Source organism: Castanea sativa, chromosome 6 (assembly GCF_040712315.1).
Source record: "Castanea sativa cultivar Marrone di Chiusa Pesio chromosome 6, ASM4071231v1".
Lineage (NCBI taxonomy): Eukaryota > Viridiplantae > Streptophyta > Magnoliopsida > Fagales > Fagaceae > Castanea > Castanea sativa.
The window spans coordinates 7266551-7285252 of record NC_134018.1 but is presented as its reverse complement, the minus strand read 5'-3'; the positions used below and the strand labels follow the sequence as shown (position 1 = coordinate 7285252).

Below are 18702 nucleotides of genomic sequence, written 5' to 3'. Positions count from 1 at the left end.
GAGCTATCATTTTAATCCGTATAGGTTGTAAAATCAAATTTTATATGGTTCCAACAGGCAAGCCATTGATCGTTTAAAACTAATATACAACATAATTAAGCTTCGAGTGTCTTTCAACTGGCTTGACTGATCTCTAGCTAGCTATGGCTAGAGGTGTTTCTAGAGTAGAGTCCTTAAAAGTTCTTCAGAATTTCCCTCTCTTTGGCCAAATTTGCAGCCTTTGTCCCAACATGTATGTGGACAACATGAATCTAATGCCAAGAACCAGAGGTATTGAGTTTCCTTAGCTTGCATAATAGTACCACCATCCATAGCCAGCATAAGTCTTTCTACTTAATTTCTGGACTAGCAAGACTCACTACTTTGCGGGTTCTCTAAAAGTGTAATGCACTTGATTTCAAGTAATAGGTATTTAGATTTTAGAGGCTTGAGGTCTTGCATGAAATGCGACATGATGCTAGTAAAATGATCGTTAGAGATGTCCAATCTTCTGAGGATATTTCAATTTAGTTATAGCAAAAGGTTGAAAAAAGAGTTGAATAAAAAAGAAAAATGAAAGAGAAAATAGAGAAAGAAAGTGAGTAAAAATGAGAGAAAAAAAGGAAAAAAAAGAAAAAGAAAAGAAAAAAGAATTAACTAGAACTCTCTTTACATGTATCAAATAGCATAATGAAACGTCCCGGTTTACTAAAAACTGTAATATCCTATAATCAAAATGACAACGTAATAGACAATATAGGCTTCAGTTAAGTTTTATCTGGACGACTAGTAAGGGAAATTGTATAGGAATATATCTCATAAGTTACAAATATAGAGTGATTTTAGTACTCCTATGCTATTTGTTTTCTTTTTAATTTTTGTTTTTGATGAGTACATGAAATTGAAATGAGTGAGTAAATCAGTAACGATAAAATAAATATAATAACATTATGAGTACTTTTTGTTTGTTTTTGTTTTGTTTTGTTTCGGTTTTTTTTTTTTTTTTTTTTTTTGAGTAAAACATTATGAGGACTTTAGTAAGACATCACATCATTATTTGTGTGTTCGTGGATTTTATTTTTTGGTTCCTGTTTGGCTGATGATTCGGATGGTGATCTTTGTGCATGACGCTATTAATTGGGGAAAGAATGACACATTGATAGTAGTGCGGCGACTAGTGTAGTGTGTTTGGTAGTGCTCATGGTGGCGTTGGGGGTGGTGTGGTGTGTTTGTTCATTCTTGTGGTGGCATTAGTGTGATAAAGATGGTGAGTGGCTTCTGGTCATGAGAGGAGAAATTTGAAACAATGGGAAGTCTAATACTGGTTTTAGTGTTAGATACCTACCTTTTCGAAATCAGAGCTCCGAAATGCTTAAAAATTCAAAGAAATCAAATATTCCTTCTTGGTTGTGAGAATTTTTAAATAAAATTTAAGCATGAACTTGAGTATTGTAATCTTTATTTTATTATTGTAGACTTGTTGAATTTGCATCAATGTTTTTCTCCTACATTGGAGAGTTACCTTTTTCACTTAAAGTTGGTGTTTTTTTGTGTAACATTTTCTTTTGGGGCTTGCTTGGATTTATTTTCATTCTATCAATTTCTTGGGTTTTTATAAATTGGGCAATGATATCCTCACATTCACTTGTTTACATCCATTTTTTCACATTCACTTTCATATTTTAAAAATAAGTACATTTTCACATCAATTATAAATATTTATATAAAATAGTAGACGTGAATATTTTCCTTAATAAATTTATGTACACACAGACTGTGGGAGTAAATCCCAAGAGCTATGAGGTTGTAATCTACGGGGCAGGTCCCATGACTCATGCCAACTTGACCCACCCTATTTGCTCCATCATCCTGTAATAGCACATCTATATATGTGGCTGTAATCATAACGTACACTCAAAAACACGACCTTAGTATCTATGGTTCACTAAGCAGTGAAGTGTGACGCTAACGAACTCAAGATTGTGGGTTCTCAAGCTCAAGACATACAGTTCAAGCTTAACAGTTTCAGGTGACATCAGTTTACTGTGTTTGGAAGAACTTTCTGGGTGTGTTGTTCAAGGATCCTCCTTTCTTTTCTGCATTGTTGAAGTCTCTCCCAAGAAGCCCACTAGTTTTGAGTCCAAAACCTTCTTAGCCCTCTTCTTCCAAGACTTGTGTTATTTGGGCCTTTTGTAATTAGAATCTAGTTGGGTTTTCCTGGACCATAAATGGGCCATTTGGGTCCACTAATAAAAGTATTTGTTGTGTATCCAATGAATACCTTACTTCCTGCGAGCCATGAACGTAGATCCTTTTTCCCATGCACGTCGGTCCCTATTCCAACTGGAAATCTTCCTAGTTGTGCTCTCGTGCTTAGTGCATGTAGACGCAGTTGAGTCTTGCAGGTCCCCTTGCAAGAGTGTTTGTGGCCTCCTGTTTAGTGAGGTCGTGGTAGCCTTGTCAAGCAACAATGACGGCAGAGCTGGAAGAGTTATGGAAAAAACTCTCCTTCACGGAAGAGGAAGATGTGAGTATATCTTTGGGGAGTAATAGCACGGAAGCAGCAAAGGAAATAGGGAAGAAATGTCTCGTGATGAAAGTGCTTGTGCACAGAAGTATAGCGTTGGAAGCGCTTCGGAAAAATTTTGAGAATGCTCTGGAAACCCAATAAGGGAGTTCAGATAACGGAGATAGACGATGAGTTATATCTAGTCGAGTTTGGAGACGGTCGGGATAAAAGAAAATCAAGGAAATGAGTCCTTGGAGCTGTGAGAAGCAACTGATTTTGCTAAAGGAGTTTGAAGGCGAGCAAGTTCCAAAGGACATAACTATAAGGCAATCTCCGTTTTGGGTTCAGGTTTAAAGAGCAGAACCAGTGAGACAGGTTGGGCTATAGGCTCCGCCTTAGGAGAAGTGATGTCCGTTGATGCATCAGACTCGGGCGTCCAATGGGGAAAGTACCTTAGGGTCCGAGTGAAGATCAATGTCACTAAGAAGCTAATTAGAGGAAAGAAAGTTAAGATTGAAGGTGGCAAGCAAAGATGGATTAGTTTTAAGTATGAAAAGACTTCTGAATTTCTGCTATAGATGCGGTCTTCTTACCCACGACCTGAGGGATTGTGCTGAAGCCTCGGATAAAGAAAATCAAACGGAGCAAACAACCTCCAATATGGACCGTGGTTGAGAGGGGAGGTGTCGCAAAGGTCTGGGAGCGAGGCACGAAAAGGTGGACATAGAGTTGGGCCGAGTATGGGAGACAAACATGGTGGCAACGAAGGAAAGCTAACGGAGAAGAACCTTCATGCGCCACTTGTGACAGGGGGCTGGGAGGTGACGAGGGGTCAACGGTAAACGGCCTAGGGAGCAGGAACACAAAGGATGAAACAAAAGGGTCTGATCCTGGAAACCAGACGCCAGGAAACAATCATGAAAAAGGGGAATGACAGTGGTATCGGGCTAAACACAGGGAGCATCTTTCCTTTCCAAGGAAAGAAAAATTTGATTGAGCCCACAACTCAAAAGAATATGTAGAAGATATGATGTAGGAGATGGGGACTCAACAGGGGGAAGATCCTCATTTCAATTTCTGTTTGGCGCTAAAGTCTGAAGGCCCAAGAGGAGACGAAAGCCCAATAAAAATGAGAAGGTAAAGGGCCTAATGGCCCTGTGTTTTAATGACGAGCTGGGCTGGGTTGCCGAGAGTCTGGGCCCGAAAATGGGCACTGGAAGAGACCTGCGAGGCAGGCCTACCGTAAAGAAGAGAGCATGGGCTTGGACCAACTGGGCAGTAAGAGAAACGGTCCTATACACATTTAGGACCTTGAAAAAAAGAAGCCAGTGCAGAAACGCAGGAAAACAGAGGAAAACACAAAGATCACGCGAGAAGAGGAAACCAATAAGGATCGTGGAGAGGCGGCGGCGGCGCAGCAGCGCCGCTGAGCTCAATGAGCACCTTGGCTTGGAATTGTCGGGGCCTTGGATCACCCCCGGCAATTCGGATCCTCACTGACAAGGTGAAATCAAAGTCCGATCCTGGTTTTCCTTATGGAGACCAAAGCAAGTTCAGCAATATGAAGGGTTTCATGAGAAAGTTGGAGATGACTCAGGGGATTGATGTACCAAGTAACAGTAAGAGCGGCGGGTTGGCAATGATTTGGAAGGAGGGAAAGGACATCCGTTTTAAGAGTTGCTCCAACTCGCATATTGACGTGGTGGTGTACGATGATAAGGGGCTGAATCCATGGAGGGCAACAGGGTTTTACAGGCACCCAAATGCGAGGAAAGAAATATTTCATGGAGTTTGCTTGAAACACTGAAAAATCAGTGTGATATGCCGTGGGTGGTCTTCAACGATTTTAATGAAATCATCCACCCCGATGAAAAATTAGGATGGGCAGAACGTGATGTCGATCAGATGAGGGTTTTAGAGACTGCTTGAGTGTTTGCGGGCTTCATGACATGGGCTTTGTTGGTAGCAGATTTACATGGTGCAACGATCGGTATGGGGACCAACGGACTCTTGTTCGATTGGACTGTGTGGTGGCCAATGAGGGATGGCTTGCGAGATTCTCTGAAGTGCAAGTCCATCATATTTCAATGGCAACTTCGGACCACTGCCTACTGGCTTTGTTCTTAAGGAAAAAGGTTCCACCAAAAAGAAAAGTGAGGAAGAGATTCTTATTTAAGGCAATGTGGACCAGAGATGATAGATGTAAAGAGGTGATTGAAGGGGCTTGGGATCCTTTGGGGGCTGAAGTTGATATTCAAGATAGGATAAGAAATTGCCAAGGGCAGCTTCGAGGTGGAATTACGAGGTCTATGGGAACGTGAATAAGGTTCTGAAGGTGAAACAGGATCGGCTTAGACAGCTTGAGGCTTTGAATCTCTTGCATGAGACAGCGGAGGAAATTCAGGGATTGAAAAAGGAAATCAACGAGACTCTCAGAAGGGAGGAGGTAATGTGGAATTAGAGATCCAGGGCCCTCTGGATTAAATGCGGCAATCGGAACACAAAATTCTTCCACGCTACGGCAAATCAAAGAAGAAGAACAAACAAGATTGAAGGGCTTCGAGGGGCGGATGAGGGGTGGTATGACCAGCCGGAAGATATTGAGAGAGAAGTCCTTAAGCATTTTTCTTCCATATTTAGCACAGCAAGCCCATCCTCTTTTGCTGCTAGCCTGGGAGCCATAAACCCGCGGGTCACGGCAGATATGAATGCCTCTCTCCTTAAGGAGTTCAGTGCGATGGAAGTCAGGAAAGCACTACATCAATTGCACACTACCAAAGCCCCCGACCCCGACGGTATGTCTCCTATCTTCTATCAAAAATACCGGGATGTTGTTGGAGATAGTGTAACAAACTCTGTTCTTCATGTTCTAAATTATGGTTGCATACCAAATGGATGGAATGAAACTTATATTTGTCTTATACCTAAGGTCAACTCCCCCAAAAAAAAATCAGAATTTAGACCAATTAGTCTATGTAACGTCCTATATAAAATTGTAGCAAAAGTCCTTGCTAACAGGTTGAAGCAGGTTCTGCCTAAAGTCATTAGCGAGTCTCAAAGTGCTTTTGTACCAAGAAGACAGATAACTGATAATGTGATAGCAGCATTCGAGACTACGCATAGCATTGACCTAAGAAGGAGGGGAAAACATGGTTTGATGGCAATAAAGCTCGACACGAGCAAAGCGTACGACAGAGTGGAGTGGGCATATTTGGATGCAATGATGAGAAAATTGGGGTTTGCAAAGCGATGGATTAGTCTGATAATGATGCATGTGATGACGGTGACTTACTCAGTTCTTATAAATGGGGAGCCGAGAGGAAGAATATGCCCTTCTAGGAGTTGCGCCAAGGTGATCCCATTTCCCTGTATCTATTCCTTATATGCTCTGAAGGGCTTTCTGCTATGCTGAAGAAAGAGGAAACGCAGGGTAGAATAAGTGGGTGTCGGTGTGCCGCGATGCTCCCCAAGTGTCCCACTTGCTGTTTGCAGATGATAGTATCATTTTTTGTAGATCAAGTGTGACGGAAGGACAGAGGGTGATGAAGGTGCTAGCTGATTATGAACTAGAATCGGGATAGAAGCTAAATATAGAGAAGACATCATTGTTCTTTAGTAGAAATACCAATAGAGATAGTCAAGAAGAAATTAAGGAACTGTTCGGGGCCTAAATTATCCAACAACATGAGAAATATTTGGGCTTGCCCCCGTTGGTGGGTCGTGGAAAGAAAAAGGCTTTTTCCCGAATAAAAGACCAAGTTGGAAGGAAAATAGCAAATTGGAAAGGAAAGCTGTTGTCTAATGCGGGCCGAGAGATTCTAATTAAGGCGGTTTCCCAAGCCACACCTACCTATACAATGAGCTGTTTCAAGTTCCCGGAATCCCTTTGCAATGAGCTAAATTCGATGATGAGAAATTTCTAGTGGGGGCAGAAAGATAAGGAGAGGAAAATGGCTTGGATCTCATGGGAGAAGCTATGCATCCCAAAATCAAAAGGCGGTATAGGGTTCAAGGATCTCAAGGCCTTCAACCTCGCTCCTAGCCAAACAAGGATGGCGGATTCAACAAAACCCAAACTCCATCACCCACAAAATTCTTAAAGCAAAGTATTTTGTGGGAAGCAATTTCATGGAGGCAAGCCTCGGCTGAAGACCCTTATATGCCTCCATGAAATTGCTTCCCACAAAATACTTTGCTTTAAGAATTTTGTGGGTGATGGAGTTTGGGTTTTGTTGAATCCGCCATCCTTGTTTGGCTAGGAGCGAGGTTGAAGGCCTTGAGATCCTTGAACCCTATACCGCCTTTTGATTTTGGGATGCATAGCTTCTCCCATGAGATCCAAGCCATTTTCCTCTCCTTATCTTTCTGCCCCCACTAGAAATTTCTCATCATCGAATTTAGCTCATTGCAAAGGGATTCCGGGAACTTGAAATGTACTCATTGTATAGGTAGGTGTGGCTTGGGAAACCGCCTTAATTAGAATCTCTCGGCCCGCATTAGACAACAGATTTCCTTTCAAATTTGATATTTTCCTTCCAACTTGGTCTTTTATTCGGGAAAAAGCCTTTTTCTTTCCACGACCCACCAACGGGGGCAAGCCCAAATATTTCTCATGTTGTTGGATAATTTAGGCCCCGAACAGTTCCTTAATTTCTTCTTGACTATCTCTATTGGTATTTCTACTAAAGAACAATGATGTCTTCTCTATATTTAGCTTCTATCCCGATTCTAGTTCATAATCAGCTAGCACCTTCATCACCCTCTCGTCCTTCCGTCACACTTGATCTACAAAAAATGATACTATCATCTCGCAAACAGCAAGTGGGACACTTGGGGAGCATCGCGGCACACCGACACCCCCTTATTCTACCCTCTCGTTTCCTCTTTCTTCAAAGATAGCAGAAAGCCCTTCAGAGCATATAAGGAATAGATACAGGGAAATGGGATCACCTTGGCGCAACTCCTAGAAGGGCATATTCTTCCTCTCGGCTCCCCATTTATAAGAACTGAGTAAGTCACCGTCATCACATGCATCATTATCAGACTAATCCATCGCTTTGCAAACCCCAATTTTCTCATCATTGCATCCAAATATGCCCACTCCACTCTGTCGTACGCTTTGCTCGTGTCGAGCTTTATTGCCATCAAACCATGTTTTCCCCTCCTTCTTAGGTCAATGCTATGCGTAGTCTCGAATGCTGCTATCACATTATCAGTTATCTGTCTTCTTGGTACAAAAGCACTTTGAGACTCGCTAATGACTTTAGGCAGAACCTGCTTCAACCTGTTAGCAAGGACTTTTGCTACAATTTTATATAGGACGTTACATAGACTAATTGGTCTAAATTCTGATTTTTTTTTGGGGGAGTTGACCTTAGGTATAAGACAAATATAAGTTTCATTCCATCCATTTGGTATGCAACCATAATTTAGAACATGAAGAACAGAGTTTGTTACACTATCTCCAACAACATCCCGGTATTTTTGATAGAAGATAGGAGACATACCGTCGGGGTCGGGGGCTTTGGTAGTGTGCAATTGATGTAGTGCTTTCCTGACTTCCATCGCACTGAACTCCTTAAGGAGAGAGGCATTCATATCTGCCGTGACCCGCGGGTTTATGGCTCCCAGGCTAGCAGCAAAAGAGGATGGGCTTGCTGTGCTAAATATGGAAGAAAAATGCTTAAGGACTTCTCTCTCAATATCTTCCGGCTGGTCATACCACCCCTCATCCGCCCCTCGAAGCCCTTCAATCTTGTTTGTTCTTCTTCTTTGATTTGCCGTAGCGTGGAAGAATTTTGTGTTCCGATTGCCGCATTTAATCCAGAGGGCCCTGGATCTCTAATTCCACATTACCTCCTCCCTTCTGAGAGTCTCGTTGATTTCCTTTTTCAATCCCTGAATTTCCTCCGCTGTCTCATGCAAGAGATTCAAAGCCTCAAGCTGTCTAAGCCGATCCTGTTTCACCTTCAGAACCTTATTCACGTTCCCATAGACCTCGTAATTCCACCTCCGAAGCTGCCCTTGGCAATTTCTTATCCTATCTTGAATATCAACTTCAGCCCCCAAAGGATCCCAAGCCCCTTCAATCACCTCTTTACATCTATCATCTCTGGTCCACATTGCCTTAAATAAGAATCTCTTCCTCACTTTTCTTTTTGGTGGAACCTTTTTCCTTAAGAACAAAGCCAGTAGGCAGTGGTCCGAAGTTGCCATTGAAATATGATGGACTTGCACTTCAGAGAATCTCGCAAGCCATCCCTCATTGGCCACCACACAGTCCAATCGAACAAGAGTCCGTTGGTCCCCATACCGATCGTTGCACCATGTAAATCTGCTACCAACAAAGCCCATGTCATGAAGCCCGCAAACACTCAAGCAGTCTCTAAAACCCCTCATCTGATCGACATCACGTTCTGCCCATCCTAATTTTTCATCGGGGTGGATGATTTCATTAAAATCGTTGAAGACCACCCACGGCATATCACACTGATTTTTCAGTGTTTCAAGCAAACTCCATGAAATATTTCTTTTCCTCGCATTTGGGTGCCTGTAAAACCCTGTTGCCCTCCATGGATTCAGCCCCTTATCATCGTACACCACCACGTCAATATGCGAGTTGGAGCAACTCTTAAAACGGATGTCCTTTCCCTCCTTCCAAATCATTGCCAACCCGCCGCTCTTACTGTTACTTGGTACATCAATCCCCTGAGTCATCTCCAACTTTCTCATGAAACCCTTCATATTGCTGAACTTGCTTTGGTCTCCATAAGGAAAACCAGGATCGGACTTTTTGATTTCACCTTGTCAGTGAGGATCCGAATTGCCGGGGGTGATCCAAGGCCCCGACAATTCCAAGCCAAGGTGCTCATTGAGCTCAGCGGCGCTGCTGCGCAGCCGCCGCCTCTCCACGATCCTTATTGGTTTCCTCTTCTAGCGTGATATTTGTTTTTTCCTCTGTTTTCCTTCGTTTCTGCACTGGCTTATTTTTTTCAAGTTCCTAAATGGGTATAGGACCGGTTCTCTTACTGCCCAGTTGGTCCAAGCCCATGCTCTCTTCTTTACAGTAGGCCTGCCTCGCAAGTCTCTTCCAGTGCCCATTTTCGGGCCCAGACTCTCAGCAACCCAGCCCAGCTCGTCATTAAAACACATGGCCATTAGGCCCTTTACCTTCTCATTTTTATTGGGCTTTCGTCTCCTCTTGGGCCTTCAGACTTTAGCGCCAAACAGAAATTGAAATGAGGATCTTCCCCCTGTTGAGTCCCCATCTCCTACATCATATCTTCTACATATTCTTTTTGAGTTGTGGGCTCAATCAAATTTTTCTTTCCTTGGAAAGGAAAGATGCTCCCTGTGTTTAGCCCGATACCACTGTCATTCCCCTTTTCATGATTGTTTCCTGGCGTCTGGTTTCCAGGATCAGACCCTTTTGTTTCATCCTTTGTGTTCCTGCTCCCTAGGCCGTTTACCGTTGACCCCTCGTCACCTCCCAGCCCCCTGTCACAAGTGGCGCATGAAGGTTCTTCTCCGTTAGCTTTCCTTCGTTGCCACCATGTTTGTCTCCCATACTCGGCCCAACTCTATGTCCACCTTTTCGTGCCTCGCTCCCAGACCTTTGCGACACCTCCCCTCTCAACCACGGTCCATATTGGAGGGTTGTTTGCTCCGTTTGATTTTCTTTATCCGAGGCTTCAGCACAATCCCTCAGGTCGTGGGTAAGAAGACCGCATCTATAGCAGAAATTCAGAAGTCTTTCATACTTAAAACTAATCCATCTTTGCTTGCCACCTTCAATCTTAACTTTCTTTCCTCTAATTAGCTTCTTAGTGACATTGATCTTCACTCGGACCCTAAGGTACTTTCCCCATTGGACGCCCGAGTCTGATGCATCAACGGACATCACTTCTCCTAAGGCGGAGCCTATAGCCCAACCTGTCTCACTGGTTCTGCTCTTTAAACCTGAACCCAAAACGGAGATTGCCTTATAGTTATGTCCTTTGGAACTTGCTCGCCTTCAAACTCCTTTAGCAAAATCAGTTGCTTCTCACAGCTCCAAGGACTCATTTCCTTGATTTTCTTTTTATCCCGACCGTCTCCAAACTCGACTAGATATAACTCATCGTCTATCTCCGTTATCTGAACTCCCTTATTGGGTTTCCAGAGCATTCTCAAAATTTTTCCGAAGCGCTTCCAACGCTATACTTCTGTGCACAAGCACTTTCATCACGAGACATTTCTTCCCTATTTCCTTTGCTGCTTCCGTGCTATTACTCCCCAAAGATATACTCACATCTTCCTCTTCCGTGAAGGAGAGTTTTTTCCATAACTCTTCCAGCTCTGCCGTCATTGTTGCTTGACAAGGCTACCACGACCTCACTAAACAGGAGGCCACAAACACTCTTGCAAGGGGACCTGCAAGACTCAACTGCGTCTACATGCACTAAGCACGAGAGCACAACTAGGAAGATTTCCAGTTGGAATAGGGACCGACGTGCATGGGAAAAAGGATCTACGTTCATGGCTCGCAGGAAGTAAGGTATTCATTGGATACACAACAAATACTTTTATTAGTGGACCCAAATGGCCCATTTATGGTCCAGGAAAACCCAACTAGATTCTAATTACAAAAGGCCCAAATAACACAAGTCTTGGAAGAAGAGGGCTAAGAAGGTTTTGGACTCAAAACTAGTGGGCTTCTTGGGAGAGACTTCAACAATGCAGAAAAGAAAGGAGGATCCTTGAACAACACACCCAGAAAGTTCTTCCAAACACAGTAAACTGATGTCACCTGAAACTGTTAAGCTTGAACTGTATGTCTTGAGCTTGAGAACCCACAATCTTGAGTTCGTTAGCGTCACACTTCACTGCTTAGTGAACCATAGATACTAAGGTCGTGTTTTTTTGAGTGTACGTTATGATTACAGCCACATATATAGATGTGCTATTACAGGATGATGGAGCAAATAGGGTGGGTCAAGTTGGCATGAGTCATGGGACCTGCCCCGTAGATTACAACCTCATAGCTCTTGGGATTTACTCCCACAGTCTGTGTGTACATAAATTTATTAAGGAAAATATTCACGTCTACTATTTTATATAAATATTTATAATTGATGTGAAAATGTACTTATTTTTAAAATATGAAAGTGAATGTGAAAAAATGGATGTAAACAAGTGAATGTGAGGATATCATTGCCCAATTTATAAAAACCCAAGAAATTGATAGAATGAAAATAAATCCAAGCAAGCCCCAAAAGAAAATGTTACACAAAAACACCAACTTTAAGTGAAAAAGGTAACTCTCCAATGTAGGAGAAAAACATTGATGCAAATTCAACAAGTCTACAATAATAAAATAAAGATTACAATACTCAAGTTCATGCTTAAATTTTATTTAAAAATTCTCACAACCAAGAAGGAATATTTGATTTCTTTGAATTTTTAAGCATTTCGGAGCTCTGATTTCGAAAAGGTAGGTATCTAACACTAAAACCAGTATTAGACTTCCCATTGTTTCAAATTTCTCCTCTCATGACCAGAAGCCACTCACCATCTTTATCACACTAATGCCACCACAAGAATGAACAAACACACCACACCACCCCAACGCCACCATGAGCACTACCAAACACACTACACTAGTCGCCGCACTACTATCAATGTGTCATTCTTTCCCCCAATTAATAGCGTCATGCACAAAGATCACCATCCGAATCATCAGCCAAACAGGAACCAAAAAATAAAATCCACGAACACACAAATAATGATGTGATGTCTTACTAAAGTCCTCATAATGTTTTACTCAAAAAAAAAAAAAAAAAAAAAAAAAAAAAAAACCGAAACAAAACAAAACAAAAACAAACAAAAAAGTCCTCCTAATGTTATTATATTTATTTTATCGTTACTGATTTACTCACTCATTTCACTTTCCTGTACTCCTCAAACACAAAAATTCAAAAGCAAACCACTAGCATAGGAGTACTAACCTCACTCTATATTTGTAACTTATGAGATATATTCCTATACAATTTCCCTTACTAGTCGTCCAGATAAAACTTAACTGAAGCCTATATGGTCTCTTACGGTGTCATTTTGATTATAGGATATTACAGTTTTTAGGACACCGGGACGTGTCATTAGGCTATTTGCTCCATGTAAAGCGAGTTCTCGGTAATTCTTTTTTCTTTTCTTTTTCTTTTTTTTTTTCCTTTTTTTTCTCTCATTTTTACTCACTTTCTTTCTCTATTTCTCTTTCATTTTCTTTTTTATTCAACTCTTTTTTCAACCTTTGGCTATAACTAAATTGAAATATCTCAGAAGATTGGACATCTCTAACGATCATTTTACTAGCATCATGTCGCATTTCATGCAAGACCTCAAGCCTCTAAAATCTAAATACCTATTACTTGAAATCAAGTGCATTACACTTTTAGAGAACCCGCAAAGTAGTGAGTCTTGCTAGTCCAGAAATTAAGTAGAAAGACTTATGCTGGCTATGGATGGTGGTACTGGTATGCAAGCTAAGGAAACTCAATACCTCTGGTTCTTGGCATTAGATTCTATGTTGTCCACATACATGTTGGGACAAAAGGCTGCAAATTTGGCCAAAGAGAGGGAAATTCTGAAGAACTTTTAAGGACTCTACTCTAGAAACACCTCTAGCCATAGCTAGCTAGAGATCAGTCAAGCCAGTTGAAAGACACTCGAAGCTTAATTATGTTGTATATTAGTTTTAAACGATCAATGGCTTGCCTGTTGGAACCATATAAAATTTGATTTTACAACCTATACGGATTAAAATGATAGCTCGGACTGTCGTTAACGTTCATATGAAGAAACATCATATTCCCACATGTCAATGGAGTGGATATAGATAACAATATTATTAACAACCAGCTCAAAGATCATTTAGAAAACATCAAAACATTGATTGACAACATGAAATGATATTCGCACTAAATATTAAGAATCTTAATAAAATTTACACGGCTACCAAGTTTTTGCCTGTTGGAACCATATAAAATTTGATTTTACAACCTATACGGATTAAACTGATAGCTCGGACTGTCGTTAACGTTCATATGAAGAAACATCATATTCCCACATGTCAATGGAGTGGATATAGATAACAATATTATTAACAACCAGCTCAAAGATCATTTAGAAAACATCAAAACATTGATTGACAACATTAAATGATATTCGCACTAAATATTAAGAATCTTAATAAAATTTACACGGCTACCAAGTTTTTGCCTGTTGGAACCATATAAAATTTGATTTTACAACCTATACGGATTAAACTGATAGCTCGGATCGTCGTTAACGTTCATATGAAGAAACATCATATTCCCACATGTCAATGGAGTGGATATAGATAACAATATTATTAACAACCAGCTCAAAGATCATTTAGAAAACATCAAAACATTGATTGACAACATTAAATGACATTCGCACTAAATATTAAGAATCTTAATAAAATTTACACAGCTACCAAGTTTTTGCCACAGCACCCCTAAGCTTGTACTCCATGCGATCCAGGAATTGAAAGTACAAAATTCTCCATTGCTTGTTTAAAAGTAAAGGACCCCATAAAACCCAAAAACCAACAACAAATCCAAGTGCCATGCTCACGTATAACCAATCCACTTCAAGTCCACCCGTATCCTTGCTACCTTTGTTTTCAATGTTGGGGTTTACATCATTCAAAGTACAATTATCAGTAAGTGGAGGTCCACAAAGTTCATTTCCAATAAAACTAGAAGCATTAAGGCTTTGAAGTTGAGTGCTTGAAGGAATTTTGCCAATTAATTTGTTGTTTGACAAATTCAACCGACTCAAAAAATTCAAACTCGACAAACTTGGAGGAATTTCACCTGAAAGTTGGTTTACAGAAAAATCAAGAGATTCCAGTGATCTCATAACACCTATACTCTTAGGAATCCTTCCAGTAAAGATATTAAATGACAAATTCAATGATTGTAATCCTTGGAGACTAGTCACTTCACTGGGGATCTCTCCAGAGAAATTGTTCTTCGAAAGATCTATACTTTTTACTAGCCCAAGAATGGTGCCATACTCAACAACTCGCCCCTTCATCACAAGCAATGCACTTTCAAATTTCTCATATTCATCATATCCCATTGAGAAGCCATATGAATAAATGGCAATGTTTGAACTGTTAGTTGTGGTCATGGCACTGAAATTCATAACACATGTAGGTATGCCTCCAAATAGCTTATTATGCGAAAGGTCCAAGATTTGGAGTGAAGTCAGAGCACAAACTTCTTTTGGCATAAGACCATGAAAATTATTTGAGCGAAGGCTGAGAATCATCAAGTTTGAAAGTTGTCCTATCCATGAAGGCATGCTTCCAACAAATTCATTTTCACCAATATCAATGGTCACCAACTCTTTACAATTTTTCAAAGAGGATGGTAATTTTCCAGAGAATTTGTTGTCATATAGGTGTAAATACGTAAGATCAATCAAAGATCCAATGGATGCTGGAATACTACCAGTGAAATTATTGCTTCCCAAATTTAAGGTAGACAAACTTTGCCACATTTTCCAACAATCAGCTATTTCTCCTGATAAAAGATTTTTTTCAAAATCGAGATATTCCATTTGTTTGGGCTCATTCATCTTGTAACACAAAAAGTGAGATATAGATCCAGACAATAAATTGTTCGAAAGGTCTAATATAGTCACATTTGAGGATATAAGAGGTAACGAACCTTTGAAGCAATTTGAACTCATATCAAATGTTGGACGAAAAGAAAAAACCATTAGAATATTTGGAACCTCTCCATATATCAGATTGTGAGACAAATTTAGATATCCAAATTGAGAAGACAAGTTCCAAAACAAAGGTGGAACTACATCTGAAACATTGGTGTTGGATATATCCAAATACCAGAGACGCTTTTGTGAACAAAGCCACGATGGAAATTTTGGCCCTAAATTCCATGATCTTAATCCTAACTGGTACAGTTGAAAAGGAGGGATCCAATTGTGGCTTACTTCTAAAGTAAGTTGATTTTCCAATTGATTTTGAGATGCATGAAGTTGTGTTAATCTTGTTAAATTGGCAAAATGAAGTTCAGATACAACTCCCTCCAACATATTGAAATCAATATTTAGAGACTCTAATTTGGAAAATTGTCCAAAACTATGAGGAAGAGTTCCATTCAATTGATTTTCTGCAAGGTCCAAGAATTTCAAAGATGAAAGATTTTCTATAGACTCTGGAATTGGGCCTGAAATTGATGTATTCCTTAATGAAAGTTGGACCAGATTTATAAATTGCCCAATTAGCTCATTAGTCAAATGACCAGAAAGTTGAGCTTCAGTCAAGTCTAGGATCTCTAGTCCATTTGAAGCACATCCCGATAAACTTTCTAAGATTTCAGATATGTCTTGACTCAATTTGTTGAATGACAATTCAATTTCCTTTAAGTTGCAGAGATTTCCCAACGATCTTGGTATCTTTCTTCCAAGTTCATTGAATGACATGCGTATGCTAATGGCAGATGTTAGGTTTGCAATAGAGCTAGAGATTGTACCTTGCAAATTATTGAAGGCAAGGTCCAGAAACTCAAGACGATTAAAACTATACAACCAATTGGGAATTGAAGAGTTGAAATTGTTAGAAGATAGATCAAGATGTACAAGAGAGGTCATGTTTTGGAGACCAACAGGGATTGGACCTTGCAAACCATTGGCAGCTAGATCAAGAGAAACTAGATTATGAAGACCAAAGACCCATGATGGAATCAAGTTGTTTTTTACAAAACGGTTTGCTGAAAGATCAAGGGTGGTGAGAGATGAAAAGTTAATACTGGGTATGGGTGGGATGAAACCAGAAAGGTCGCAATATGACAATCTCAACTCTGACAAGGAAGGGATTGTGTTTATCTCCTGTAGCCAATCAGAGGCTTTGCTAAGGTTTACACCGCTCAAATCAAGGTGTTGAATTAAAGGAAGACCAGAAAGCCATTGAAGGTTCATGACATTTAAATCATTATAATAAGCACCTCCAAGATCAAGATAGTGCAAATCAGAGAGATTCCCAAGTTGATGAGGAATCAATCCCCCAAATCCCGCACAGGAGAGACTAAGATATCTTAAGCTCCCCATTGAACCAAGGAATTTGGGAATTTGAGTATAATGGAAATAATTGTTGCTGAGGTCCAAGTAAATCAAATGCTTCAAATCAAGCAGAGAAGGATTTATCTTACCTCCCAATCTTGATTGCTTATAAGATGCAGAATCATCCACCAAAGGAAAGCTTCTGAGACGGAGTTCATGGACATGACCAGTAACGTTGTGGCAGACAACTCCCACCCAGTGACAACAATCTCCATCACCAGCCCAAGAGACAAGCCGGTCTAAAGGGTCTTTAAGATCTTGCTTGAACTTAAGAAGTGCCTGTCGCTCACTTTCTATGCAACGAACCTGATCAGACTCTCCACTGCTGAACTTAGGATTGATAGATGCTATACTGAGCAGCCCAAGTAAAAGGATTAATGTAACGACTCTTATTCTCAAGAAAAGGTCCATGATCAAAGATTTTGTAAATAACAGCAAAGGTTTTTTTTGGATAATTGTAAATAACAGCAAAGGTAATCCACGAAAATGCTACTAATGTCATGGTCATTTATAGGAGACGAAGACGCGTAAGTCTTTTTGATTAGTATAGAGACGCGTCATAATAACTCTTTTGCTGAGTTTCTTTCGGCTTTCGGTTTCAATTTCCAGCTGAATTCGGAAGCTTCAGTGGAAAGCATATATACTAATCTTGATAGAGACATTACTGTAAGTCTTGCAGATAGGACCCTCTGTTTTGTGGTTGGGAACGAATTGAAGGTATCAATTTTCTTACCCGCCAAAGTGGAACGTTGATTGGACTAGTTGGAAATTTCATCGCTCATTAATACAAATAATTGAGGTATTATTTATTCGGTGTGTCCTAAAGTTTTCTTTTTTCTTTTTGTGAGAAAAACCTTGAGGTAGAATTGGCTGATTCGTACTAAAACATATAATTTAAAAATAAAAAAAATAAAAAACATGGCAGAGTTGCAAAACAATAATTAATGTTATCATCAAGAAGCCAGGTCAACTTTTAGAAAGTAATTTTATTTTCTTTACCAAATTTTTTCCTTTCTCTTTTTTTTTTTTTTTTTTTTTTAATTTTAATTTTCTTTACCATTTCTTCGGAAAATTATTAGCTACTCCCGGAGTACCATAAATGCGTACTCCCTCCTCTCACATGAATGGTGGATCCCACTATGAATTTAATTAGTGGAACCCACTATTCATGTGAGAGGAGGGAGTACGCATTTATAGTACTCCGGGAGTACACAATAATTTCCCCATTTCTTCAATCATTTGTTGTTTAGAAAAGATTCATTCATCATTGTTCTTGGTAAGTTAAATTAGGATTACAACGGATCACAAAGAGAAGCCATGTCCAACGACAAACATTTGGTAAAATCCTTTTCTTCTAGAAACGAATTATAAAAGAACATTTCAAGTGAATCCATCATCCATCTACCCGTTTTGCAGATTACTACATCTACAAAGGCATACACAACAATAAAACCCATTTTAACAAATCCACCATCCCTGTACCCATTTTGCAAATCTAAACCCATTTTGTAGTTCCATTGACTTTAAAGTTATTTTGCCAAAAGTCTGACTTATTTTAGACGGAAATTTCTTTGATTATAACATATATAAAAAATTTGAGGATCAATAAATTGGAATAGGATCATAAAAGGTAAACTTCATTAGTATATATATGAAATTTGAATATCGTGAGTGTTTTGAGTGATGTATAGAAAACGAATTGCCTAGATTTTTTGGAATCAAAATGATAACTATATTATAATTACCTTTTTTTTTAATAGGTAGGATCATCCAAGTTAATTGAAAATGTGTGATGCTATAGCCCAAAATCTTTCCTAATCAATACTAGTGTGAAGTATGAACAATTCAACATTCTTTTGATGGAATAGGTGACATTGGAGTTTCCTATCGTATACAATGTGTTTCTTTGATATTGTAAAATTTTTTTAGCTAGCTATTGAAAAGTCTAGTATGACTAGTTCCAAAAGTCATGTGCTTTACAGTGAAAACGTTAAGTAATTATTAATTAAAATTGTGATTATTTTGGGAAAAATAAAAAAAGAAGTGCAAAATGTTTTGAT

General features: G+C 39.7%; 2 protein-coding genes across 2 annotated transcripts; both read right to left on the bottom strand.

The window, feature by feature from the left end:
• Positions 1–8329: 8329 nt before the first annotated feature.
• LOC142639370 (uncharacterized) lies at positions 8330–9232 on the bottom strand. Its single transcript, XM_075813564.1, has one exon. The coding sequence runs from the start codon at positions 9230–9232 to the stop codon at positions 8330–8332; it is 903 nt and encodes a 300-aa protein (XP_075669679.1).
• Positions 9233–13845: 4613 nt separating this feature from the next.
• On the bottom strand, positions 13846–17084 carry LOC142639052 (receptor-like protein EIX2). The gene has a single exon (XM_075813144.1). The coding sequence runs from the start codon at positions 17051–17053 to the stop codon at positions 13982–13984; it is 3072 nt and encodes a 1023-aa protein (XP_075669259.1). The 5' UTR covers positions 17054–17084; the 3' UTR covers positions 13846–13981.
• Positions 17085–18702: the final 1618 nt, after the last annotated feature.